General features: G+C 40.8%; 3 protein-coding genes across 4 annotated transcripts; all 3 read left to right on the top strand.

Annotated features, from left to right (window-relative positions):
- The first annotated feature begins 312 nt into the window (after positions 1 to 312).
- Positions 313 to 3574, top strand: hoxc5a (homeobox C5a). The gene is made up of 2 exons (XM_085260495.1): positions 313 to 1264; positions 2515 to 3574. The coding sequence occupies exons 1-2, from the start codon at positions 790 to 792 to the stop codon at positions 2721 to 2723; spliced, it is 684 nt and encodes a 227-aa protein (XP_085116621.1). The 5' UTR covers positions 313 to 789; the 3' UTR covers positions 2724 to 3574.
- A 5486-nt stretch (positions 3575 to 9060) lies between these two features.
- On the top strand, positions 9061 to 22954 carry hoxc4a (homeobox C4a). Of its 2 annotated transcripts, XM_085258866.1 has the most exons (3): positions 12499 to 12934; positions 13443 to 13797; positions 22840 to 22954. In XM_085258866.1, exons 1-3 carry the CDS (start codon positions 12499 to 12501, stop codon positions 22841 to 22843), a joined length of 795 nt encoding a protein of 264 aa, XP_085114992.1. In that variant the 3' UTR covers positions 22844 to 22954. The 2 variants fall into 2 exon arrangements, with proteins under 2 accessions (XP_085114990.1, XP_085114992.1); XM_085258864.1 differs by lacking the exon at positions 22840 to 22954 and having other exon boundaries at positions 9061 to 12934; positions 13443 to 16042.
- Positions 22955 to 23136: 182 nt separating this feature from the next.
- Positions 23137 to 25900, top strand: LOC146550016 (uncharacterized). Its single transcript, XM_085258863.1, has 2 exons — positions 23137 to 23488; positions 24745 to 25900. Exons 1-2 carry the CDS (start codon positions 23152 to 23154, stop codon positions 25266 to 25268), a joined length of 861 nt encoding a protein of 286 aa, XP_085114989.1. The 5' UTR covers positions 23137 to 23151; the 3' UTR covers positions 25269 to 25900.
- The last annotated feature ends 1772 nt before the right edge of the window (positions 25901 to 27672 follow it).

Below are 27672 nucleotides of genomic sequence, written 5' to 3'. Positions count from 1 at the left end.
GAAAGGGAGGATTTGACGTTAAACATATATTTTTAAGCAATTTTTGTTTCTCCAAAACATGAGACCTGTTTGTTCGACGCCGATATTGGTATGGCACAGGAATTAGCTACTGTTAAGCTACTGTTAAACACGATAACATCCCCGTAGCTGTAGTAATATAAACTCCCAACAACGTTCACGTTTCAAGTCCATCCGCGTAGATATATTTTAACCTAGCTTTTTTAAAATTATTATTATTATTATTATTATTATTATTATTATTATTATTATTATTATTATTATTATTATTATTATTATTATTATTATTATTATTATTATTGGTGATGGTGGACTGGCAGCCGGTCCAGGGCACAGAGCTGACCGGTCTTGACCGTCTTGCCCCATACCAGACACCAGATGACGCTCTTGTCTTACTGTCCTGCCCTTTTTGCGCTAAAGATCCCTGCCTGGTCCTCAACAACCAACAGCTCAAAGTTTACCGGACACGTTTCTCCTATTCATCAATATCCCCATTGAGTATCAAAGCCAATTTATGACTGGCCAACATGCGCACGTGATCCCGTACAAATACCCCATATTTGGGCAGCCCACGTCGGATCAAGAATTAAAAAAAGATACCAAAGCCTACTCCACCTATAAATCCTGGATTATTTTTTAGGGCAGACAGCTGTGAATTTTACAAAAGCGGCAACAAAGAAAAGCAATGATCAACAAAAACAAGGAAATACCCGCAACGTGTAGCCCGCAGCCCTGTCTAGTTTAAAAAGAAAGTGTCGGTGGTAGTTTGAAATGAGCTCTGTTGACAGCTCCAGTCTCAGGCAAACAAGCGAGACAAGTTCTCCTAACACTATGTTTAGTTTCGATCTATCTGGGCGCGTGTCCAGCCATTATGAGGGTGTTAATGTGAACGGGATATTCTCTTGTCCCGTCCCCACGACCTCTGTTCAACGGGAGGAGATGAAAACTAGCCTGCGTGGCAATACGGATATTCCACTCCCGTCAGGACCACAAATAACCATGGTCTCCAGTAGCTCGTCTGTGGACGCCAGCGGGCTCAGCTACGGCAGCAGTAAGCTGCTCGGACGTGGGGCTGGCAGAGACCCGGAGAGAAGCGCAAAATCCGGCGGCAACATGAGCCAGGAGAGCGACAGAAACGCGGATAACACGCAGTCCGTGAAACGAAACACAAACGTGAACCAGCCTGAGGATAGTGAGCAGCGACCACAGATTTATCCATGGATGACAAAACTGCACATGAGCCACGGTAAAGTTTGCATATTTTCTAAAGTGCAGCTAAGATGCTTTCCCTTATTCACCCTTAACGCTACAACACTTCTTTTTGCCCGTTCCAGTGTCCCTCTTGAGTTTTATAGGCCAAACGCAGGAAATAATAAAAACTCGCGGTCATAAATTTTATGACAAAGGCATCCATTGCTCGTAAACCTGCTCTGTTACGGTGAAGATGTGATCTGCGCTGTGATTTATGGTGGCATAATTGGATAAGAGAACAAAAATGCGATAAAACTATGGAATAATATTACAAATGCAGCATTAAGTATTAGTTTTTGCCATGCTTCGTTTATAGACTTGGTCTAGCTATGTGTTTTGCATCAGCACACACACTGTGAGAGAGGAGCTTTAGCCTTAAATTGAACTCTGTCAAACACCAATGCCCTGACCCAATCATGAACTTTTCACCTCTAAAAGATCTGAATAGGCATGCTTCTTCTCTATGCCTTCAAACCACTGGCGTACTGTTGAGGCAGCGAGACGTACAGGGAGCACATTTGCTGCAAAAGATGCTGTTTTTATTATGAGCCTCCATATGCAAATATCTAGAAACACACTGCAGGGTTGTTGAAATTATTTTATTTTTTCCAAAAGCACAGCTCTGTTGCTTTGCACGCATGTACCCACGGAAATCTGAAAAAAGTATCTGGAAAACATCACTTTCTTCAACCCACTTTTTCTCCCCCCCCCCCCGCCCCCCTCTTTTTTTTTTATAGTTTACATATCTGCTTCTCCCCCACAACATCCTACTCCAGTGCATCGTTATTAAACCGAGGCCAGGGTTTTATCGAGAGGCCCACATATTTTTAGTTATCAACTTCTAAGCATTAAATCATGATAAGATGCATTAAGTAATATTTTGTATTTTTTATGTTTTGCTGTGAAAGGATTAAGTGGGCCCTCTTCCCCTGCACTGAGCATATTTATATTAAGGGTCTAGTTAACCATCCTTATCTGCATGAACATAAATTTTTATTGCACAAGTCCACAGTAAGTAATATCAGGTTAAAATTAGGTTATATAAAGATTTTTGATCTTTTAAATGGGGGTTGAAGGGGATTTAAATTAATGGATCCTTGCTTGTAGTGCTTATGGGTATCCAGGCTTTGTAATAACATGTAATAGTAATGAATGTAATGATATTATTAGCCTATTATTTATATTCCACTTATTTTTTTCCACTCTAATGCTGCTGAAAGCTAACTTATTTTAATACCACTTCAGAATCGGAGGGTAAGCGGTCCAGGACCAGTTACACCCGCTATCAGACTCTGGAGCTGGAGAAAGAGTTTCACTTCAACCGGTACCTGAGCCGCCGCAGGCGCATAGAGATCGCCCACACTCTGTGTCTAAACGAGAGGCAGATCAAAATCTGGTTCCAGAACAGACGAATGAAGTGGAAGAAGGACTCAAAAATCAAAGTGAAGGAGTAAAAATGGCATCAGCGAACGCGGTGCATGCAGCACGTTTTCAGCCCCTCACTGCACAATGCTGGAGTGCCGCCTGACCTTCGGATGAACTGCTAGGAGCAATGACATCACGACACCGCTCTGTGTGCTTCATCACCAATTATGTGTCACTTGCTGCAGTTTGGGACCTAATGTATTGAATATCGCTCACTTTGATCAATCGGTTTACATTTCTAAATTAATTTGCTGCCCATGCGATGATAGCCTCACTTTACTGCACGAGAGGAACAGGGGGTCGAGGGTTAGCTGGAACCGTCCCGCTGCAAAGCTTTGGTCTGCAGTACACTGAAAAGGTGCACACAAACACTAAAAGAAGAAAAAAAATAAAATGTTTTTAAATTATGTAAGCGAGAGGTAACCTGAATAGCTCCCATCTTTATATCACCATGCATCAAAGGGGTCAGTGAATCAAATAAAGTCAAAATAAATACTAATTCTGACTTATCTGAAAATCCTTAGCAACAGTTAAGTTGTCTTACAAATACTACTTCTCTCCATTTTTTTCTTTTTCTTTGAAATTTACTCTGTGACATGTTGCATTTAGGATGCTGTTGAATGTGTGTTCAATAAGCAATGTCCTCGTGAGTGGATTTCGTGTGAAGACACCATCCCTGTTGTCTGTCATATTCTTGTGACTCTTGAATCATTATGTACAATTCAGTGGCTGTTTGTGATAATGTTGTAATGTGCAATGGAACAATTTCTCTTCCCTCCTTTGTAAACTTAAGGTGCCTGATTAACACTGGGCCTACAATAACTGATAGATGGCCTGTTCGTTGATTGTAACCAATAAAGACTCATTAAAAGTAAGGGAATTCCCTGCTGTCAGCATGCACGTTTATTATTATTATTTATTATTATTATTATTATTATTATTATTATTTAAAACACATTTCGAGGGTTGGCTGGCGGAATTCAGTTCACTATCAAAGCCATTTATAAATGCGTTGTCCCATTTGAGCCACGAAATCAACAGATTTTCATTGACTCACAAACGCGCTCGGAAGTCTAAGGCCCCCATAAAACTTTATTGCCCCCTTCTCCAGCACTCCACCACACGCACACTCCGTTTCCTGTTTTGTCAGGGAAGGAAGGGACGCACTTGCCTGTGATAACACTCACCCACGACACAACGTGGATGCAAAACTTTGGTTTCCTGTGACCGCACACTGGCGCGTCATCACCGCTGAGGCCATATGGCTACTTTTGTCATGTCGCCTTGCTCTTTAATCCTGCTATCATTACACTGCTGTTAAAACATCGCTATGTGGTAGCGCTGTAGCATAGCGGACATAAAATCACGCCATTGTTGAATGTAGCGGCAGTTTTAGTAGAAGAAGTGGCGTGACGCAGAATAGCCCAAGGTTATGAGGTAATTCTGTCTAGCACTACTTAAAGAAAATAAAAATCAACTCACCTCTTAAACTAATAGCTTCCTATTGACTTCCTTGACGGTTATGAGAACCGGTCAGCGCAGCGTCCACTTTCTCTGCGCTGTGTTGGGCCTAACCTATACATGGACAACGCATTCAATCCCTTTTTGTATGTCTTTCTTTTAGGGTATTTTAAAGTTTACAAGGTTACATATGCCAATTGCCTCAAGCAGGGCCTGTGAATGGTGCATAGGAAGCACGTGGTGTCATTTAAGTGGGTTTTATGGCCTGGAAGAGCTGACAAACCTTCGATATATACACATCATATATAATCTTAACTGTCCGGAATCGCAGCTGCCTGCTTCCCCTTATCGGAGGAAGAAAGGGCTTTGTGGCAGTGAGGATGCAGTACCTTTCTTTGGACTGTGTAGTCGAGTGGTGCGGAGGACTGAGAGCTGTTGCAGTAAGTTGGTTTTTACTTTGCCTACAGGCCTGCGCGCTGTGCCGTTAGCTCACTGAACTGCGTAGTTTTTGTTGTATATATATTGTAACTGAATGTGTGACTGTTAAACAGATTAGAGCCTAAATTGACGCTATGTACTAATTCGCAGCGAGTATTTATGAAACTGCCATATTTTTAAGCACCCGGAAAAATGATTGTTTTCACACGTTTTATTGTATCTTTGCTCTTTTTTAATATTCAAAAAGTGTCTCGTACGGATATATCGATCACTGATATTTTGTGTTAAGGAGCCACGTTTTAAACCATTATTAGCCTTTTATTTGAAGGCTGTTGCATTTTATTCTTGGCAAATAACAGAATATAGGCCTACGCACATTTTCATGCGGTGGATGTGATTTGATTCAACAGTTTTCTTCTTAATGTCAGAGTGAGAAAATAATATATATATATATATATGTGTGTGTGTGTGTGTGTGTGTGTGTGTGTGTGTGTGTGTGTGAGAGAGAGAGAGAGAGAGAGAGAGAGAGAGAGAGGGAGAGAGAGAGGGAGAGAGAGAAAGGTGACTGTGAGGAAAATGCAAAGTTCAGGCAGAACTATCAAAAATAATCTGGCGTCCCGTCTCACTAACCACTACACCCTCTCTCTCCCTCTCATTTCCAATATCCCCCTCGTACTCTTACCTCCATGTGACATACGGAAATTCTAAATAAAAGCGCCGTGGTTTCAGACGCTTGGATGGAAGAAAATGCGCTTTTTTGAAAATATACACAACGTTTCGAAGCATATTTTGTGACATTTGTTCTGTGCTGTTCTGTGTTGTGCTAAAAGGTGGCTCTGATGGTTAAAAGAATGCATTAGTCCACAAAAAGAGGCTTATTAGTGCAAAACCACCTGACTACCATGACTCGAAGTTACTGTTTGCACTCATCATCATATTGTTTTAGGGTCATGTCTGGGCCAAAGGAACAGGCTTGAGTCAAAGGCATTTTTGCAGTTCAAATATGCCATTATCCAAACTGAAATATTACGAAAGGCAGCACTAGTGTTAGCTCGAGGCGTGCATGTGCATGTTTTGCAGAAATGTGTTATCAGTCTTAAAACTATGTGATCTTATAACCTAAACGAGTTTCTGCTTTTCTTTAGGCTACATTATTTTAAAAACGTCCTAGAAAGTAGTTCAGCTTAGAAAAGCTGCTCAATGTGTGAAACTGCGAATGGATGAATCTAACAGTAAGACTTTTTGGGTGTGTTCAGCTATGCTGTTAGGCACAAGGTGAATCAGGAATTTACAGGCTGTAAATGCTGCATAATGTGAGAATTAAAAATCACAAAACAAAGTATTTGAGTCAGCTTTCTTCCAAATGAGGAGTTTCGAGGCTTTAGGTTGTGCACAAATGCACTGAAGGCTGACCACTTACCGCATCTCTCCAGTCCTGGCTTTACAAACCTATTTTTAATATTTTCTTTATGTGGAATACGTAAAGTCTGTCCTGGTTTGCTTTCAGGTGTGCAAGGGAAAAATTATACACTTTCAATAGGGGGCACTGTATAACACGCTGCTGTGTGGGTGATACACTGCGGGGGCAACATGTCCAAGTCAGGGCATTGTTAGTTCCTCTTTCTTCTCATTATTATTTTTAATTTCCTCCTTTTTTCAAAAGCAATTTCGTTGCTTTTTTACGTAATACAGACATTTGTCATATCCCATTAACTCCCATAAATCTCGCACTAAAATGAAACAAAACAAAAGGAAAATATTTGTTTTCCTGCAGAAATGACTAGTAAATATATTTTTTCTTTTACAATAAATTAGAAACAAATATTAACGTGTGTTTTGCCACATTCATGGGGCTACAGGGCGCTTATTACAATCGAACTAATTTTACTCTCAGTACTTTTTAGTCACTTTGAATTAAAGACCTGGTTTAACCTCACAAAAACTAGGACAGACCTTTCCAAAAACACTCTTATAGCATCGCAATAAAAGTGAAATGGCACAAACATCCGTTTTCACTGCCATGTTCTGAGCTGTCGTATTCCTTTCTTTGACCTGTGGAGCTGACATTGTCATCATTCAAACCTCGGAGGTCATTTCCGGGTGAACACAAACATCCTTTTGTCTGAGCCCAAATAAAAACCATAAAGTCCTATTACATCGGTTGTTTTGTTTAACTCAGCAAGAATTGATTTACAATGTGAAGACAAACTAGTTGTTTTGTTTTTTTTGAATTATCATTGACTCTCCGCCATAATTCCACAGCGCTCTGGAAGTCCTGGGATTTCTATTCTTAGAAAATTTGCCCAAGGAAATACCAAAATGGTTGTAAATTTACTTTTACTGTCTGAAAATGACCCGTCCTAAATTTTCGCCCTCGGTCCCAGTTCTGCAGCAGCCCTACACATGTCAGAGCTTTTCTAGGACAGCCTCGCTTAAGTAGATAGCAGAGGATATGAGAGGCAAAGGGACGGACTGACGGGTCATTAGGAAAAAAGGAAACACATGCAAACAGTTTCTTTCTGTATTTGAACTTTGAGTGATTTACTGTAGGAAACACGAAGGGAATCATTATAATGAAATACATTTGTGGCTTTCGATTGTATTATATAATCTCCTTTTCATATTTGTATGTGGCCAATTTATATATTTAGATTTATTTTTAGATTATACAGTGGCTTTTTAAAATTGGAGCAAAAAACCGGAAATATGGTACGGACACCGCATATGTTTATGCCATCTTCAAATGCGTGACAAATAGGTTGCTTCGTTAATTTAGAGAACACTGAGTAACATTTTCTTTCTATTCTTTTTTTTTTTTTTTTGAGGGGGGGGGGTGTCTAATACATGTTTTAAAAATAAAATATTAATTGAACAAATTATAAAGCTAATTTCTTCCTCGAGAATTTTATTTTTGCAGTTTGGGTGCAAAAATTCATTTTGTCACTTAATGAGGACATTTTTTATGGACCTTTATGAACCATTTTGTCATGATTACCCTTTTAATTCTTTTCGTTCTTTCTCTCTATTTTTCAGGCATTTCAACGAGCCAACGTGAGTGAGACTGCGGATTTAATAGTAAGTGTTACGCGTTGCCCCACGCTTATCTGCCTACCTTTATTTGAGAGTAAAGCTTGTCTGGCGGAGTTGCTTTTTCAATGACAGCAACCACCTTAATATCTGCACTTCCACTTAATTTATCCAGACACTCTGGCGTTATGTTCTGTGTCTCGTTTCTTACGATTTCCAACATTGGACGCCTAAACAAAAACTTAAGATGGAATTACCATCCTATCCTCTCAACTTCTTGCAGTGCCAGTTAGCCGGATTTAACTGCGCAGTGAGTCTTATGAACCACATCATTGCTTCGAAACCAACCAACTGTTTATAGGAGGAATCTGGTTTCTGAAACCGCCTCTGCTCCCTTGGCTGCTGCTTTTTAAAGAGTATTCATATCCAACTAGTCTCCAGTCTGTCTGCACTTCATTAAAACTTTTTATTTTAACTGGACGATACAGCTTAACGTTATTACACCTGGGGAGAGTAAACGTGGAAAGGCTATTAGGTTAAGAGTTTGATTAAAAGCGCATCGTAACCGTTTTCATCAGGGAGCACAATATTGCTGCACTGTCTGCATCCAGGTCAGGTACTCGGCCACCAAATTAAAAAAAAGAAAAAAGAAAAAGAGCAGCACTGCGTGGACAGAACGACCTCCACATAGTTTTGCACAGATTTATTTTGTTTACATATGTACATGTGTGAACACGCTTGTAAGGCTGTTATTTTGCAGGGGAGGAAAAGGGAAAGCTTAATTTCTCAAATGAACAAATGAAACATCAAATTAGTCTGCCTGAGGGCCTCATTTTTTGTACTTCTACATTATAACTAGTTATTGAACTAGGTGCACGATCTGAAAGCCATTTGTGGGGAGAAAGAATTCATTGCTGTCTCTCCATCAATAATCCTTGGCAGTGAACTATTGGAACCAGTCAAACGCGAGGGGTGAAACGCGGGTCAGGCTGTCTAACTAATATTAAAATGCGTCCGCCAGAGCGCATGGGGCGAGAGGGAGTAGGTGGTGTGTATGTAGCTCCTTTCACACTGGTTGTGTGCACGACAAACAGCATGTCTTTTGATGAGAATATGAAAAAAATCCAAATGAATATGAGTTAGATTTTTTTGTTACCACTTCTCGGGAGTTCACTGTGTGTGTTGGGGCGGGAGGCTTTGTTAATCAATTTTAAAAAATCAAATTGATGCGCGGGATGCTGGCGGAGAAATATGTAGATTGAGATGTTTTTTGACAGTGTTTGAAGCACCCTGTGCATCACCGCTCTAATCAATTCCATTGATTCACAATCTGAGCATGTTTGCTGTTTTTAATAACCCCGAAACAGGTCACATGTCTGATATTGCATTTTTCATCCGAGGCTTTTCTCATTAGCTTCCAGAGTGGCAGCAAGAAAGGTTACCGAGCGGTCAGTATGGTAATAGCAAGCAGAAGAAATGGTTGGGAACAATAGAAACTTATTTTTCATGTGTGCTGTCACGCCGTCCCTTTGTATCCTTCGTGTTTGTAGCTGAATATTCATATAGGAGGCACCTCAAAGGCAGAGGCTGAATGTTGAGAAAAGAGACCCTTTCTGTTCTCTGCGTACGGCGTCTTTATGCTTTGTGTGTGTGTGTGTGTGTGTGTGTGTGTGTGTGTGTGTGTGTGTGTGTGTGTGTGTGTGTGTGTAGGCATACGTGTGCACTCACGGATATTTTATTTTTAGAGAAAGGACCTAAAATGTGTGTTTTCCCTTGCTTGTAGATGTATCCATAGCAGGAGTGGGGTTGTTTGTGGCTTTGCTTCTTGAATCCTGATAAACAGAATCCGCTTTGACGCACGCTTTCTGTGGTATTTCCACTCTGATGCTTCTTGTGACACGACTGTGAAATGCACGATAACCTGCTTGCCACAGATATTTGCCCGGCAGATGACCTTTTACAGTGTCTAACCTAAAACACATTAGTTGTCTATATGTATACCCTGTAGAACCGAATTTGTGTGAAGTACAAGCAGTCGCAAATACGTCTCTACAGGAATACATGGGCAACTGAAATACCACGCCAGTCGATGAATTGTTCTGCATCTGCTTCCCTTCACGTCTCTCTGGCATTTTTTTTCTTCCTGCTTTTGCATATACAAGCATCAACGATGATACATACAGCCTGCATCCACCCCATCCACGGGCTCTGGCAGTGCAATAACGCTGTCACAAAGTGTATTCATAGCTCAGACAGCCACAGATTGTGTAGGTAGGCCACAGAGAACGTGCAGTGTGCGGCTACTACTGTGTCAGACCCTGTAAAACACGTTAGGAACCAGGGGTCGTTTAAAAGTGACTGATTTACGGCTTTTATTGCTCTATAAAACGCCTCTAACATCCTCACTAGGGGTAATAGAAATGTCGTGCGCATTCTTTACAAACAGTACAGCCGGAATTATGATAAGCAATTTCACGTCGTTTTTAACCGTATTAACTGCTGCTGTGAAAATAGATGCTTAACTTGTAATGTGATGGTTTGAATGGAAATATATCATTGTATTATTATTATTATTATTATTATTATTATTATTATTATTATTATTATTATTATTATTATTATTATTATTATTACTCTCCACCTGAAGACATATATGTGAAACATGGGGGTGTTGAGGTGATAGGGAGGTTAACTTCACTCTGTCTGCCTACAGCTGACTCTGAGAAAACAATGGGAAGCTTCCAGCACATGACAAGTTTATACACCCAGGCAGTATCAGTTTACAATAAAACAACAGACCACCAGTGCTGTATGCCTTGGCTCATGGTCATGCTTCAGCCAGGGTTAGCATGCAACATTTTCAGGGTGGATTTGCCTAAAGGCTGCTGAACAAAAGAAAATGTTGTAATACTTTCAGTGTTTGTATTTTACTGTTTAAATTCTAGTTTGAAGCATTGCGTAACCATGTTTGTTTACTAATCATCGGGATGTTGCATTCTGCAGTTCTTCTTCAGCACTTCTTGTAGTTTCAATGGCCTGTCTCATCTGCCTAACAGTGTTGTTTTTCCTCACATAGATGCTGTTCATTGATTGTTCCTGCGCTTTTATTTGGGCCATTACAAAGCTCAGAAACATGTGCACCAGGTAACAGATAAGGGCTTTTTCAAGCTGTAAAACTGCAGTCAGAAGAAGAGGGAATTAGCACCACTCAAGATCACAAGGACTGGTGGCTGATTTCTATTTACACGTGTCATGAATTGCTATCCTGCATTTAGGACAGATGTTCACTTAGTCAAGAGTGTGTACAGCAGACTCTCTTGTCTGCAGCAACTTCACAGTGACACAATACTGGTCCTGCAGTTAAATCAGCAGCTCATTACACCCTCTGCTCTGTGACATAATAGTGATGTAGTTTCACTGCTGGCTGGTTTGTGAGCTCCTGGTGAATGCTTCTCTGCAGGGTTGTGTGCCCCTGATCTGTGACATCATATTAGTGATATTATGTAAGTTTGATCAGTTGGATGTTTGACGCCTGCTTAGCCCACATTTGTGTTGCAGTTTTGTTGTGTCTATGACATTTTCGTCTGTGGCATGTCAGGGTTTATATTCAAATTTGGATTTATGCAATGTTTTGTTTTCTATGGTTGCTTTGTTGTGTTGTGCCTTATGGAAGCAAAGGTTAGAGATTAAAAGAGTTTAGCTTTGTCTTTCTGTAGGATAGAATAGAAGCACCATGGATGCACTCTTAAAATCTTTTATGTTGTAAAGCATTTTGCAGCTTTTGTTCCAACAGATTTTGGCTACTGTGACTTTAAAGCAGCAACCTCAGATACAGAATCCTTCTGTAATTCAGTCCCAGTCTTAATGCTATATACTGGGATATTCATAACTGAGCCATTTGTATCTTTTAAATCTTTTTTGTTATATTTTGTAATTTTGTAATATACTGTATTATTTAATTTAGTTTAGTTAGTTACTGTTCTTACTGTCTTGGAGCTACTGTGGCCACATAATTTCCGCAGGGATTAATAAAGCATTCTGATTCTGATTATTCTTACCAATTTTCATTTAAAAGCTGAAAAAATCCATACAAGTGTGTAGTTTTAAAGAAATTAATATGGATTCGAAATAGATAGACCAAAATTTCTCATTGTTGAAGAACCTGCCACTGAGGCAGATTGTTTCTCTCTGTCCACTTCTGTCCAGCACCACAAATGATCAGTCTTCATCTCCTCAAAAGCTGGAGACCATTCACCTCTCCACCTCTCCACTGACCTACCTATGTTACTGCTGAAATGTTTTATAGGAGAGAAAGAAAGAAAGAAAGAAAGAAAGAAAGAAAGAAAGAAAGAAAGAAAGAAAGAAAGAAAGAAAGAAAGAAAGAAAGAAAGAAAGAAAGAAAGAATTTATGTGACACAACCCTGGGCTGTGTCACAGCTGAAGCTTTGTTGTCAGAGACAGTCTTTGTTAATCAGGTGTTATAACTAACACAATGACTGGTTTGTTGTTGCACCTCATCCTTGTCCCTTTGAATAATTGAGACCACTGTATTTGCCTGTTATATTTTTTCCTTGGTCAGCAACTAGCTACTAGTTTTGTCCCCAAGATCAATTGCCTTGGTAACGCAGCCAGAGAGAGAGAGAGAGAGAAAGAGAGAAAGAGAGAGAGAGAGCGAGAGAGAAAGATTTGTGCCCACAATGGCGACTGTAGGTATGCTAAATACCTCTGGTTCCTTATCCGGGAACTACCTCTTACCCTGCTATTGGGCCATTGGGTCACGTGGTAAAAGTAACTTTACAGGGCTGCTCGCAAGTAGGAGGGCTTTATGGAGCAGAAAAACGACAAAGCTAGAAAAATTATTTTCCACTCCAGAAATTAATGATCATGAGCTCGTATTTGATGGAGTCTAACTACATTGATCCGAAATTTCCTCCATGCGAGGAATATTCGCAAAATAACTACATCCCCGAGCATAGTCCAGAATATTACAGCCGCGCAAGGGACACTGGCTACCAGCATCACCATCAGGAGTTATATCCTCCGCGGGCGAGCTACCAAGAGCGCCAGTTTAACTGTGCAAGCATCCCTGAACCTGACACGCCAAGGGGACATGGAATACCCCATTCTGCGCATCTACTGACAGGGAAAGGGCAACCTGCTTCATGTGAAACCCCACAGTTGTCCATGTCCCCCGCCACCCCACCGGCCGCAACCTCCGCCTGCAACCAAGCTACCCCGGAGCATCCAAACAGCACAGCCTCCTCCAAACAGCCTGTGGTGTACCCATGGATGAAGAAAATTCACGTCAGCACTGGTAGGCAACTTGTGTGTTTATGTTCCCTGCACTCCTCATGCTCCTCTCTCCCCTTCCCTCCCTTTATCAGTCCCTCTGACTCCCATCTCGTTGCCAGCCCCTGCTCCGATAGCAGGGAAGCCTTTGAAATGGCACAATTGAGGCGGATTTACGACTCGGCATTGGTAATTACACCCACCATAAATTTTATAGCCGAGGTATACTCAGGGCAGCCGTATCACCATGTGGCTTCTGCTGTTATGTATTGCGCGATGGAGAGAGGGGGAGAAATGAATAAGAAAAAAAATCTGAGCTTTGTAATCTTGCATTAATAATTTAGCTCATAGTTGGATGTGAGTGTCCTCTCATTACGCTGAGAAGTTCTTAACTTCCCATTTAAATTTCTCAAACAGCTAAACATTCATAACCAATAAATCTTTCCAGCCATATCTCAGTTGAGGCCATTCTTGTTTACCCCTCCTTTCCTCCGTTCTCTGTCTCCCTTTCTCTCCTCTTCTCCTTCTTCCAGTGAACTCTGGTTACAATGGGACGGAGCCCAAGCGGTCTAGGACAGCATACACCCGGCAGCAAGTCTTAGAATTGGAGAAGGAATTCCACTATAACCGATATTTAACTCGGCGGAGGCGCATCGAGATCGCACACACCCTGGTTCTCTCCGAGCGGCAGATTAAAATCTGGTTTCAAAACCGCAGGATGAAATGGAAAAAGGATCACAGGCTCCCGAACACCAAAGTGAGATCCTCCTCCTCTTCCTCCGGGTCCAACACAAGCTCAGCAGCCGGCGCTGTTGCCGCTGCCTCGGCCACTAACACCGGGGCCCCCGACGAACTTACCGGAGCTCAGCATGGCGAGGATATTACCAGGTTATAAAACCACGAACCATTACTGGGGGTAGAATAAGAACTGGTTATTTATAGAACACTTATATATTTTGTTTTCGTAGCTATCTTGTGCGGTTTCCTTTAAGTCCAAAGTTATATAAAATGCATGTTATATAGCATGGATTACTGCGAATACCGATGAATTATTTTTACGTGACACAGGGTTTAATTTATTTGAAGTTCAATTAAAATGATGTTTTTTATTAAAAAATGTTTTGAATGAAGGATGAAAAAGTAGAAAAAAATATACATTTTATCAAAATGTTATTGTGGGCCATTCTTTTGCCCTGCTGCCCAAGGTGAAATGCACAATCTATTTATTTCAAACAACACTGGAAGGAAATCACTATAATAATAGTTATTTTTGGTATATAAAAAAGAAAGCTGGAACACACCATTGATCTTGAACTTGTATGTTTAGGAGAATAACAATGTGTGAATTACCTCGTGTATTTCAGAAACAGGATTTTTCTTTTTCTTTTTCAATTTTTTGCAATTTAGTTTTGTAGTGTTGATGTTGTGTTTTAGACCGTTCAAAGCAGATTATTGTGAAATGCAATAAACGGAGTTTAGTGTACTTGTGCTAATCATATTGGTCAATAAAACAGTGAGTGTCTACTAGTTTTAAATACGTTTGTTCCAAGTTCATTTTAGGTAAGGTGAGGTCTACTGTTGCAAATTGGAGGAGATCCTTAAAAGTGTACAGATGTGTGAATACTGGACATTTCACGAGGGAAACAAAAATCACTGTGTTTTTAAACTGTGTTTGTCAATCCTGCAGCTCCCTTTTTTGCGTGTTTATATTTGCAATGTGTACAGACACTGTGTGTGTGTGTGTGTGTGTGTGTGTGTGTGTGTGTGTGTGTGTGTGTGTGTGTGTGTGTGCGCGTGTTAAAGCTTCACTCATAATGGATTGAAGTTATTTCTGAAATATGAAAATGAAATAGTTTGCGCTGTGCAGTATACGTGCAACCTCATCAGTCTGAAGGGCATTCAATTAGACAAGCCACTGAGGCCCTCCAGTCCACACTGCACTGCCTCTGCCAGTGCTACAAAAGAAGCTACTCGCTTCCTTCGTCCTGACTTGAACACAAAGATGCATGCGTTTAATTTAGAGTACATTTGCAATGTGTTAGAGATTTTAGATTGTTGTGAAATTATTCATTTTGTAACAATAGTGGTTGCCCTGCTTTTCTATAGTCCTCTGCGCCATGCGACTGGGTTTTCAAATGTGAAATGAATAAAAAAAATAAAGTCGTGATCTGCCGATAGATTCAGTATAATGCGTCGTGTGGTCTTCGTTAAATATCTGAGTGAAGATGCTGATGAAGTACACTAGTTTACCTTTGGTTTTGTTTTTTAAACATTTTTTTTTTAAATTGATCTAAAGCAGTGCCCTCTCCACAAAAAGGAATGCTGTTGTTTTCTTGTCTGCTCACTCTTTGACTCTTGCTTGTATAAACACTTTGGCTCATTTGTCTGCTGACTCCCCAGTGGGCAGTTTGCCTCCGTAGTATGCTGCAGCTCGCGAGACTGTAGAAACTTCAAAAACGGCGCTAAGGCGTCTCTGTGCAACGTCATCGTGCGACTTTCATCTGGCAGGGGGACCAACTCACTGCAGGACTCTTTGCTGCTGAAAACCTGCTGGACTGATGCAATAATTTGAAGAAAGTCTTTTTAACTGAATCATCAACTGAAGTGCCTGAAGTGCTTTCATTTTGTCTCCCATTTTTCCCCCCTTTTTCTTTTTCTTTTTCTTTTCTTTTTTTTTTTTTTTGGGAAGAAGGATTTCGGTTTAAAAATGGCTTGAGTCCAAAGACGCGCAAGAATTTGATAGATTATTGAAATTGTGACATGAATAGGCCTTATAAAATGCCTCGCGTAGTGGGAGGCAAAAGAGCACAAAAGGATGAGGTATTTTCCATCATCAATCTTTCCCCATAGAGCTTTGTGCTCTGTTCTGGAAAACAGCTCTGACAACAACCAGTTTTGATCTTATCAAATATTATGTAGACGGGGTCGCATCCTATGCCACTTTTCTTTTTATTTGACTGCTTTTCCCACAAATGTGAAAGTTAAGTTGGACTTTAAGCTGGACCAAAGAGGTTCAAACCTACTTTTTGGACAGGGCTTTGGATAGGCAGTAGAATAGTGGTGAGACGGCGCTGAAAAATGAATCCAGAAGCCTTTATGTTGCTGGACAGATTAGAGAAATTAATGTGCTCGCCACAGTCCCAGCATCCCTCCAGCCTCTTTCTAGGCCCTGTCGCCTCCATGTCGCGAAGCTGAAAAGGTACTTTATTGAAGTTTGGGGGCGAAATGGTAGAAGGCCGAGTTCACCTCGGGGACACATTTTCTGTCCCATTAGGCTCATTTCAGTCTGGATGGCCGACCTCTCCAACCCTGTGACCCAACTCACTCTCTATACGTGTACCTTCTGTGTGCGCCCTCGCTGGTCCCCTTCGGCCTCGGCTTTCTTTTCTGCGTTGTGCCGATAGAGAGGCCTGCTGCGGGGGATCACTCAATGTGTTTCTTCTTTTGTTAATTTGGCGGGGTGGGGGCGACGACACTGGACAGGGCTGAACTCTCGGACGGTTCTCTTCCTTGCATCCAGCAGAATTGCAGGATTTCCACACAGACACCTTCTTCTTTAATTTAACAATCTTTCGATCTCCCGTGAAGTCGTTTCCAAATCAAAGTGGCAAAGTTTTGTGGTAACCTTTACTGCAGTTAATGGAGTGGCAACATACATATATAAATATTTTTTTAAGTCTGTCTGAGAAAAGAAGGAAAGGAAGAAATATTGTTTTGTATACGTATTTAAAAAGTTATTTTTTTAAATTGAAATTATAAATAAGATGTAAACAAAACTACCCTTTTAGTTCCCTGAAGACCCCATACCCAAACAGGAGCATTTAAAAAGAGTGTCTCTTGATGCAGTCACATGACTCCTGTGTGGCTTAAGAGAATAGCTGGTCTCCGGTCAGCGCTTACATTCAGACGTGAGCTGCCAATTATAGATGTTTCTGACAGTACTGGGACAGTTGGTCATTTTGATTAGTTTATGGACAAAGACCTTCAAAAACCTTCAAACTTCCCATGGAGGCTCGGCACTTCCCCAAACTTGTATTTTTAGCCACATGCATTTTTTCCCTGACACAGAGGAGAGCGAACTTCAGAACAGATTACTAATTAAGTTTTGTTAGAAGTAGAAGATGCTCGAAAATATAAGCGATGATGTCAACACTTGAGATATTATTGATGGGGCAAATCACTCTTATCCGGTTTTGCAGGCAGATTTCAGCGTGTTAGAGCGCTTTGATCTTTCTGGTGTGAACCAAATATTCAACGTTGATGGAAAAATATTCAACAGCCCGTCTTCCAGGATAAACAGTTGACACTGAAAGCCAAACTAATCTCACCGTCTGTCAGTTGTTTATGTGTTAATTCATCCTCCTCATCGTGTCTGTACAGGTGCAGCTCGAATTACACTTCGAACAATGACGACATGTCCCTCTTTGTTTGAGCTCTTGTAACTGAAGATTTGCGTTAAATGGAATGAGAGTGTATGAGGCACAATTTGACTTAGCGTTGCCAGGGATTTAACTAATACACCTGTATTAGGCGTTGTCTGATTTATTATGGGAATAAACAAAACGTGCGGTTTAATATTATTGCTATTCAAACAAAAGGCCAGTCAGTCATAAATCAGTGTCACTCTGCTGCTTTTTGTTTTTTTAACTTTGTTCTTATACACAATGGAAACTTTTCCTCATAGCAACACAAATGTTTAACTGCATTAAATTTAACGATAGAAAATGAATCATCGCGTACACAAATATTTTCGTTTTCTCTTCTCACGTGATCCAAGAAAGAGCGTAAACTTCAAAGTAATACGGCCTTACCTGTGACAAGATCTACACGAATGGATAGCAGTTTAATTCTTTAAGTTTAGAATGAAGTATTTTTGGTTTCACTCCATTCAGCTTTTTAGGTCATGGTCTTTTTTGCCTTTATTATTTTGCCCCCGCCCCCCGGGCTGAATCTGAAGAATTCATTTGATATGAGTTATTGTTAAACTCACCGCCTTTCAGGGATCTGGTGCATTTTGTGTGTTTGAAGTTGAGTGTATAAATTCCTCAGTCTCTACTCAGCTAACTGGTTTCGTCTCTGACTTGAGACTGTTGAATCACACATGAATTTCAGCTCACATTGCACTGCTGCAGGCTGCATGTGCTTTACGAGCACCTCAGGCGAGGACTTTCTCTGTGAAGATATATGTATGAAAAAAGAAGAACTTTGCACACAAACACCAATCGAAATGTTTGAACAAAACCAAATATGAAACACGGAAGCGCCTGTGTTGTGACGCTTGCGCGCTTGATTGCCTGCTTTTGTTGTCTGCGCCGGGTTAAGTGCAAACTGTTTCAAACTCGTCCCAGGTGAGTGTCTTCTTCAGTCACTTTGGTTTGTCATAAAAGGTCCGGGCCGGTGCATTGTTATCCTGTAGTGTGTTTAAACGGCAGCCATGGCAGCTGCATAAAGGCTGAGAGTTGAAACAGGGGTCATGCTGCTATTTTCCAGGGATAGAGAGGCTGTCTCACATTGACCAGCAGTGGGTGTGTCATAAATCCGTAAATCTCTCTCCTATCCGTTCACTCAAGGGAGCAAATGCATCGGCCTGGTGTGTGCGCGCATGCGTGGTGGAGGTAGAGTTTGATTAATTTACATAAAACTAGATTTTAAAAAGCCATCAGAAATGTTAAAAATGATTTAGTGTCGGCGCTGGAAAACATTTCAAGCAGGAGACGACGAAGCAGCTTGGACTGGTGTCCCACTGTAGAGTTGACATCGCACAGGAAATGATGGCCTGGATAAACTTACGAGTATACTTTCTGTCATCATAACGCCTCGCTGAGAAATATTTAATTAGCCCATTTGCTGCATCGTTGAGGACCTTCGAAATTACAGTCATTTTCTTCCGTTAGAGGTGTCACAAGGGGCCCAGACAGTCACTAGATTGAGTTATGATTATGTTATTCGCTTTTCATTAGCAAAAGTGTTCTGAATATGCGATCCTGAGACTATAGATCCATGATTATGCAGAAGTTTAGCGAAATGCGGTTTTTATTTGATTTGTTCTCTGAAAACGATTATCCGGTGTATTTGCGTGACCACCAGTTGCATATCATGCAGAACTTTGAGCACTTTGACAGCTGCTGCTGCTGCTGCAGTTTAACTTTGTGTGTACTGTATTTGATTGGATGTTAACGCGAAGGGTCAAATGACCTCTGTTATCTAAGATGCAGGACTTTAAAATAAACTATACAATAAGTAAACAAATAAATACCGCGTAAAGCATGTATATTTATCAATTAAAGGAAAAAACAACATAAAATGTCTTAGTAAGGTACTAGTCGCCGGAACAGATTCTATGCAACTTGGCATCGATCCTTCAATTCTCCTGAACTCTGCTGGAAAAATAAGCCCAGTTTTTGATTTGAGGATGATGGTGCGGTGGAGGTCACTAAAATCTCCCATAGGTCTTCAGATGATTTGAGCTCTGATATGATAAAGTTTGAGTCAGACCATTCTCATACCCACTAAACCATTCAGTGACCTTGTGCCCAGTGGATGGGTGAGTGATCTTGTTGGAAGAGACCCCATTTGGGTAGAAATTGTTAATCAAAGGATAAAGATGATTACTTAGGACAACTTTTGCACACTTCCTTCTAAGCTAACAACTGGATCCAAACAATGTCAGTAAAATTTACCCCACAGCTTGAAGCCACCTGATCTTCTTACTGGAGGGGTTAACGTTCAGGTTTTCCCCTTTAGGTTGTTCTGTATATAGGTTTAGATAGATAGATAGATAGATAGATAGATAGATAGATAGATAGATAGATAGATAGATAGATAGATAGATAGATAGATAGATAGATAGATAGATAGATAGATAGATAGATAGATAGATAGATAGATAGATAGATAGATAGATAGATAGATAGATAGATAGATAGATAGGCCTAAACACTCAAAAACAAGCAAAAATATTTTGAGTGTTATTTTAATTATTGCACTTTTAAATTGCACCTTTTCAGTACGGTACTGAGGTTTGTCTCTATTCTCCAGACTGGCCACGATTTACATCAGAGTTAGGCCCAAATTAATACTTCATGTTAATGCACATGCTTATAGGAAAGTCGGGACTAGTTTGGGAAATTGTCATTGTCTGTCTTTTACTCACTTATGAAGTGCAGTCTGCAAACTCTAGTCTTTTCATTTCACTCTGCATTGTTTACAGCAATATAGGGCACCGGGCCCATAAATCTTCTCCTTGCTCTGCCAAGACAGCGCCATTTGTATGCACCGTTTTAACCGACAGCATCCTCTGCCCATTAACGTCTTCTCCCCAGCTCTCTCTCAGTCTCCCTTTATCTGCGGAGCTCTGTCCCCTGGAAATACATTAACTGATCCGTGCTTCCTTTGTGCTTTGTGAGCTATTTATAGATTTTTTTTTCTTATATGGAAGATATATATATATATGTGTGTGTGTGTGTGTGTGTGTGTGTGTGTGTGTGTGTGTGTGTGTGTGTGTGTGCACTTTCCCGCGTGCCCATATATATGGGGAAAGACAGAAAAGAAAAACGTAATTGTGTTGCATCTGCCGGATTTCACCGTTTGTGCGCAGCTGCGGATATTCTGCAGTACCATTTTCTGTCTGCGTTATTGTTGTGAAAAATAAAAGTTTATAGACAATTTCCTTGGTTGTTTGTGTCAGCAGGCGAGAGAGCGGAGAAGGTAAGGAGGAATTGTAAAAGGGTTGACACCCAGAGCGACCGGCGCGCTTTTGTGTGAGAGAGAAAAATGATTTATTGCCACTGAGGCGGTTCAAACAGAGTTCACGGAGAATTGTGGTGGAGGCGCGGAGGAGCTAAATTATGGTCTTGCTGAGCTAGTATATCATAGATTCTATCTCCAATTCAGAGAGTATGTTCAAGGGTGTGAGGTAAGGAAAACAAAACGAATTTAATTACTTTCCCCACTTTCAGTCAGTCCTGATGTACACTGCCTTATTCAGCTGATAATAACACTAATGCTGCTTTTACTACTAATAATAGATTTATTTATGCGTGAGACGAAAACACAAACATATGTCAGGGTTTTATCAGTTTATTTAGTTTTGCTGGCCCACATTTACCTCACAGTGGAAATGACAAATTTAACCTTTAGCCAATTTAAATTTAAGTACTAAACCTTTCCACAGACTTTATTTAACTGGCTACAATTCAAAAGGGCGGAAAAGAAATAGCAACACTGTAGTTTTTAGTGTCAACAAACATTTTTAATGCCTCAGCAGTCAAATTGAAATTATATTAATGTTGTAAGCATTGTGCTATGGCAGCAGTTGTTTCGTGTCCTTGATTTCATATAAAATATTTCATTACGTAAAAATAAATTCAACTAATAAAATAAAATAAAAATAAAAAATCTCAGGATGTGACACCACTCTAAAGGTTCAGGTAAAACATCGGTGATAGTGGCAGCAGGGGTGAAACGGAGAAGGAGGAAGGCTCCTCTCTTTCCACGCAAACCCTGAGTGCATAATCCATCACCTCTGAGACATCTAAAGAGGGTTTTCTCGACAGCTTTGCAGCTTTGTACTGAAACACCAGAAGGAGCTTACATCCAAAACATGGTTCAGCTAAGATTAATACTGGCTTGGAATATTCAGTATAGTCTCCCAAACCTTCTCATTTAGAACATGTTTTAGGGAGCACTATTTATAATTTTGTGATAGATTCATTATTCTCGTTATGTGGCCGTTTTGCATAAAATTGCGCATTGCTGGAATTAAACAAACACGTTTTATGAGTTCTTTTTCCCTACAGTATAACTCAGTTAGGCCACAATTGATGTAGCTTTTATACCAAATAACTTCTCCTAGAAAAAAATATTTATTATGGGTTTTAAAATGAAGTTGAAAAATTCATATTTTATTTAGGTGTTTTACGCCTTCATAGCTAAGTCCCAGTTGTCTTGGATGTTTGACACTGTGGCTGCAAATAGGCGCGCAAGAGCCTTTAACTGAGCATCTCATGTTTGGGTTCACGCCTTCGTGCAGAAGGAGGAATTTAATTCCTCCAAAAGATGTCCATAGTGTTTGAGTGTTGCCTCCTGGAGCCACCGTCAGTGGACTCGATGCTGTACAGTGATGCCTGATTAATGCAAATGCGTTGAATTGTCCTGTAGAAAAAAAACATCTTTGACGATTGCCTCCTTTGTCTTTGTGTGGCAATGACTGTCATGTCTTTGTTTGACCACTCCCAGTGAATCCCATTAAGCCAAAGCTACACTGTTATAAACACACGCTCTGTGTGTTTATAAAACCCGCCGATTTATAATAGGTATTTAAATGCGTTTCAGACTAAGTTATCCAAAATAAGCGTAATGATTTCGTTTTACAGACTTGAAACAGATTTACTCCAGTTAGTGCCCCTAGTAGAATGAAAATACGCGAATAAGCACCATTATTTATAATAGCGTTTGACTGGGGAAAAAACAAACAAACAAACAAGCAAACAAGGAGCGCAATTTCTTTTTTAATAATTTTACACCTAGAAAAGCTTCAGCAGAATAATGAGCTGTGATCTATAACCAGTTATTAACCATCTCTTATTCCACCTCACAGACGCGTATTGTAGCGCAGAGGAAAAAAATCCTCGCATCGTATTTGTTCAAACCTACCACCAAAAAGTTCAGGATGTGTGGCTGCGAGCGGCGGTTCCTTCAAAAATAAAACGAGAAAATGAGTCCTGTCAAGAGAGTAACAATATTACAAGAAATCTGCGCCCAGTTTCTAATGAAATGCTCCTCACCGCGCGTGTAAGCTTTGTCTGTCTCCCCCCCTTTCTCCTAATGTTTGTTTCTCCGTTTAAACACATCTCCCTCTTTCTCTTACACTGATTACACAGTCGTTTGGCGTCTTTTCATATTCCATTATATATATTTTTAATATCCTAGGTAAAGAAATGCAGGCTGCTCATAGAAATGTCTGAAGAAATATGGCAGAAGCTTCCTCTGGGTTCCAAGTTGCCGGCGGATTACTTTCCAACTCCAAAGCTCCGTCATTGGAGGACTGCCACACGTGACCACGGCGCCCTTCTGGTAAATATTATTCAATTGTTCCAAATGGTTACTCAAAGTGCACTTTCCCGCGTGCCTTTTTACATTCAGGTTAATTGTGATCGAATATTAGATAGACACACGTCCTCGCCTTTTACTGCTGTTGAGGGACTCCTGGTTTTATTTGAAACAGTTTGATGAGCTGGGTCCATGGACCCCCAACAGTTTGCCCTCCCACTGCAGCTGCATGGCAACAGTTTTGCTATGAGCTCTGGACAGGTGCCAAAATTAAGCGCGGGATACAATGAAGGAGGAGGAGGAGGCCAAGAAGCAGAACTTAATCAGCAAAACATGACCTCCTCTTCTCGTGTCAGTTCCAGGTTGAACCCAGATGAACAATCTGAGTGCCCACTGGAGCCCGTGGTTCACTGCCATGGCAAGGGCAAGCTGGACATCAAGAGCAGGAGCTGCAGTCTACTCACCATCTGCCGCTCAGAAGTAATTTTTCCCTGGATGAATCCACGGACCACTGGCTCTGAACAGTCTGGTAACTGGTTTTGTTCATTATCTGTGCCTTTTTAAAGCTGACACTGAGTGTTCAAAATATTTGTGACACAAGAAGCTTCATTAGGCTCTTTACAAACACGTTTTTCCCTCTTTTTAAATGTTTCTTTTTTTCGACTGATATGTAACTCAAACACTCACTGTCTTTGTTACCTTTCTTTGGAAGCAGAACAGCTACAGCAAAGTAACTTTTCAAGAGTGGTCAAAGTCATCTGCTTGATCACACTTAAGAGAACTTTGTTCTAATGTGAGCGCTCTTTCTGCTTTGTCAATGAATGAGTGCTGGTGTTACTGAACAGTTAACCAAATGCCACTGTCATGCTCACAGCATACGGGGCTGTTTTTCCAGTCCTGCAGGCAAAGTGATGTTCCAAACAGACAAGCTGCAGCACAAATGCTGCACAAACACTTCTTTTAATCCACAAAAAAAAAGGAAAAAATCAGCACTCTGCGATCTGTCATCTCTTGACACGGTCTCAAAATGGATTGTATCAGTTCATTAATTCTATCACATCACGACTATAGAGGCGAGTGTGTTTATTTTGAGAGCAAAATCTCCATATATTTAAAAAAAAAAAAAGAGAGAGAGAAAAACTTTTTGATTTTTTTTAATTTAATGTTGTAATCATGCTGGGTTTTTTCTTTCTTTTTAAATCTTTGAAATAGTTAAACTTTGCTGTGTCGACATGCTGACATATAACAAGGAAGCAGTCCTCCAGTGCGGCAGATTATTGTTATATAGTTTTCACTATAGGTCTTATTAAGTATCCATTAACCCTGGCTTTGTTACATTATTATCAACAGAGCCTGGTGCTGCTCATATACATGTCAAATTGAATCCCTAATGGTGGTTATTTTCAGTGGTGGTCCCAAGGTACCTTTTAAGTGACTGAGATGAGGATTTGACAGGTCTGCTTCCGTGTGTAGCTCTGATTAATGTGTTCTGTCAGGCAGCCGTAGTGGCGTCAGATGTTTCCCCCAGACTGCTTCTTCGGGAGGTAACTTTCCCTGAACACATGACACAGTAGACAGCCAGTCTTGTATAGCGTCTCAACCATGACTGAATGTGCAGGAAGAGCTGAGGGCTCTTACTTGGTCACAGGTTGATTGTCTGAGGATTAACACGGGCCTCCCTGGCACTTGAAGTCTTCCATGTGCAGGTTATACATTTCAGGATAGAACTGTTAGATGTTTTCCTTTTAACACCCTCTCTTCTTTATGTGCTTCCTCCATCATCAGTCAGCAGTGGCATGGCAGCTGGTCTATCAGGTAGAGGAAGGCAAAGTGTGAAGAGGGAGAGGACAGCCTTTACCAACAACCAGCTGCTGGAGCTGGAGAAGGAGTTCCACTTCAGCCCTTACCTGTGTCGTCCTAGGAGGCTGGAGATGGCTGCTGGGCTCCAGCTCACTGATCGTCAGGTTAAGATCTGGTTTCAAAACCGCAGGATGAGGTACAAGAAGGAGCAGAAGTATGGAAAGATGACAAGTTTATCTCAGTTGGCCACCTGCAACCTGTCCCCCAGCTCAACCTCCTTTGCAGACCACCTGAATTTTCCAGATGCAAACATTGTTAGAACTTCCTCCTCCTCAGACTTGCACGCCTCTCTATTTGGCTCTTTCAGCAACAGCAATAGTGGTCAGTATATTCAGCCATCAGACCTGGCCCATTTGAACTGCATACTTCCATCTGTTGCAAATGGTCCATCGGCCTCCTTTACGGGCATAGATAGTCATCACCATGCTGGCATTTCAAAGTGGCCCTAGGGCCCCATAATGGCCAACTCCTCCTGTGCTCATCAAAATCTCAATATGATACATCTACTTTCACTTACTTATGAAAGACTGGAGGATGAGTCTGATCAGCAGGGTTGAAGTTCCCTCAACACACCCTTTCAGCATTCATGGAACATTTTAATTAAACCATATGAACACATCTTAATTAAAGGAAACCTACAGCGATATCTTTTGTGTTTCTCAAACACAGTGACTGAAGACTGCAGGGCCTCAAACTTGCTGTGCTTTTTGTACATACACACAGCATGCACAAGACATGAAGTAATAATTACATGTTTTTGTTCTGTAATCTTACGCGTGTATTGCGCATGGTTAATGCATGCATGATGTAGACTTTTGAGTGAGTTTTCCATTGCCTTCCTGTTGTCAGACAATTGCTAAGTGGTTGTCATTTTCTAAGTGTTACATTAGGATTTTTGTTTTCATCTAAATAGCAGGTTGTGTGAAATATTAGTAAGTGTTAAATGGGCAAATTAATGTTCGTTTTGAATGATGTTATATTTTTGTTAAAACTATTAAATGATACGGCAAGTCTTTGATACTTCTATTGATTAATTGAGATGTCACCTACTGTACAGGCTTAATAAATGAATGTGGGAAAACTGTAGCTCTTGTGCAATGTTTACCCTATTCATCGCTGATTAGACTTACATTTTTTTTTCTCCAGCAGTATTTTTATGATTAAAGATTCCTGGATTAGATCCCAAATGTAATCAAATTAAGGCGTGCTTTAGATTCACTGAAAACTCCGTAGTATTGTGCATTCATGTTGCACAGTCCCGCCACATAAGCCTCTCCCTCACTTCTGCCTATGAGTTCCCCACCATTAATCACTGAGACAAGGCAGTCTTTCCAGCACTCCAACCACAAGCTCTGAACCCATTGGGCACCATGACAAGATCTCTTGCCTCCTCCTTCCCAGCCTTTGCCTTTTCAATAGCCAAATTGTAGTGCTGCAAGTTGGGGCTGGCCTCCCACTCAGGGGGCATGTTAGTTGTGTAGCGTAGAAGCCCTTCCAACATCCTATAGGGCTGCACCAGAGACCAGTGGCATTCAGTCACTTATGACAACATATTATCTTAAAGAACAATGAGAAGACTTCTTTTTTAAATGGCGTTGACTGTGTCACTGTGACATGTGGATTCTGAAATGTAAACAGAGTCATGGAAGGGTTATTTTTAATCATCTATTTTTGATTTTAAAATTGGGGGGGAGGGCGTTATGCACGCATTTGATAGAAGTGGGTCACATGTTCTCCTGAATCTCCAGAGTTTATCAGATAGATTGCAACTTCCAAAGGAGCAATTCCTGTCTTATTCTTGATAACGTGAGGCCTGGTGTCGATACTGCGCACGAGTTATAAGCATGCTATATGATGTATAAGAGTTGTGTTGCTGTAAATGAGCTATCACAGATGACCACTGACAGCTATGAAATGGGGGGGTAACAAGGAAGTTGATCCCCTAGTTGTTCTGGATGGAATGCCTTCCTGCTCCTAATTCATCGCTTCATCAGCTGGCATTTGGTAAATATTTGACACCATTTGCAGCACGCCTCAGTAGGTGTCAGGGGAGTTATATAGCACCTATAAGTCTATGAACATTTCGATCTAAATAAAGCCACGTCCACACCACATCTGTAGAGAAGAGGTGGTGACAACTGGGTAATTTAGGAGAAATATAATAAAGGGCAAAAGAGAGAAAGACACATGGCAAGAAAAGTTCTCCTCGAAAAAATATGTTCATTTACAAAGAGGCAGGAAGAGGGGAGGGGAGTGTAAGGAAGAAGAAGCAGACAGCGCTGGATTCCTGAAATTCTTCCATATGCTGGGTGATTTATGATTTTAACAGTGCTGAGGTTCAATGGGACTTTTACCTCTGGTTCCTCTACATGATCTTTTTCCAGCCACTGAAAGCTGGAGGATCCACACACTGAAGTGCAGTAATTCTGTGGATGAGGTCAAGGAGGAGGGGGGGTCCCCAAGGGTCAAAGAAAGCCTCCCCCAAGGGCCCCAGTGCAAGGGCGAACAGACTGCTTCCATTTCAACATTAAGTTAGCCAGTTGTTCACACGCTGGGTCACTCCTAGTTAGCAGCATAAAGTCATTATTTCCTTTTCACTCACTTGACTTCTTTGCCCCGTTTGATCAGATGTGTTTTTAGGGGGCGAGGATCAGGAAAGCCAAAAAATCCTTACATGTTTTTCTAGATTCTGGGCTTTGCCTTAAGTAGATCTTTGAAGTGACAAATGATCCCAGCCGTGGTACCGTGAAACCAGCTTTGGTTACGGTCCATCATTAATTTCAAAATTTTGCATTATGTCCTTTACAGTGACTGATGTGCAACTGTCCAATTTGCAGCTGTTGTGTAACTGAT

Source organism: Mchenga conophoros, linkage group LG20, assembly GCF_057382185.1.
Source record: "Mchenga conophoros isolate Kocher_MC1m ecotype Shallow Benthic linkage group LG20, M_conophoros_male_GT1.1, whole genome shotgun sequence".
NCBI lineage: Eukaryota > Metazoa > Chordata > Actinopteri > Cichliformes > Cichlidae > Mchenga > Mchenga conophoros.
The sequence above is the reverse complement of the archived record's forward strand: the minus strand, read 5'-3'. Positions and strand labels throughout refer to the sequence as shown.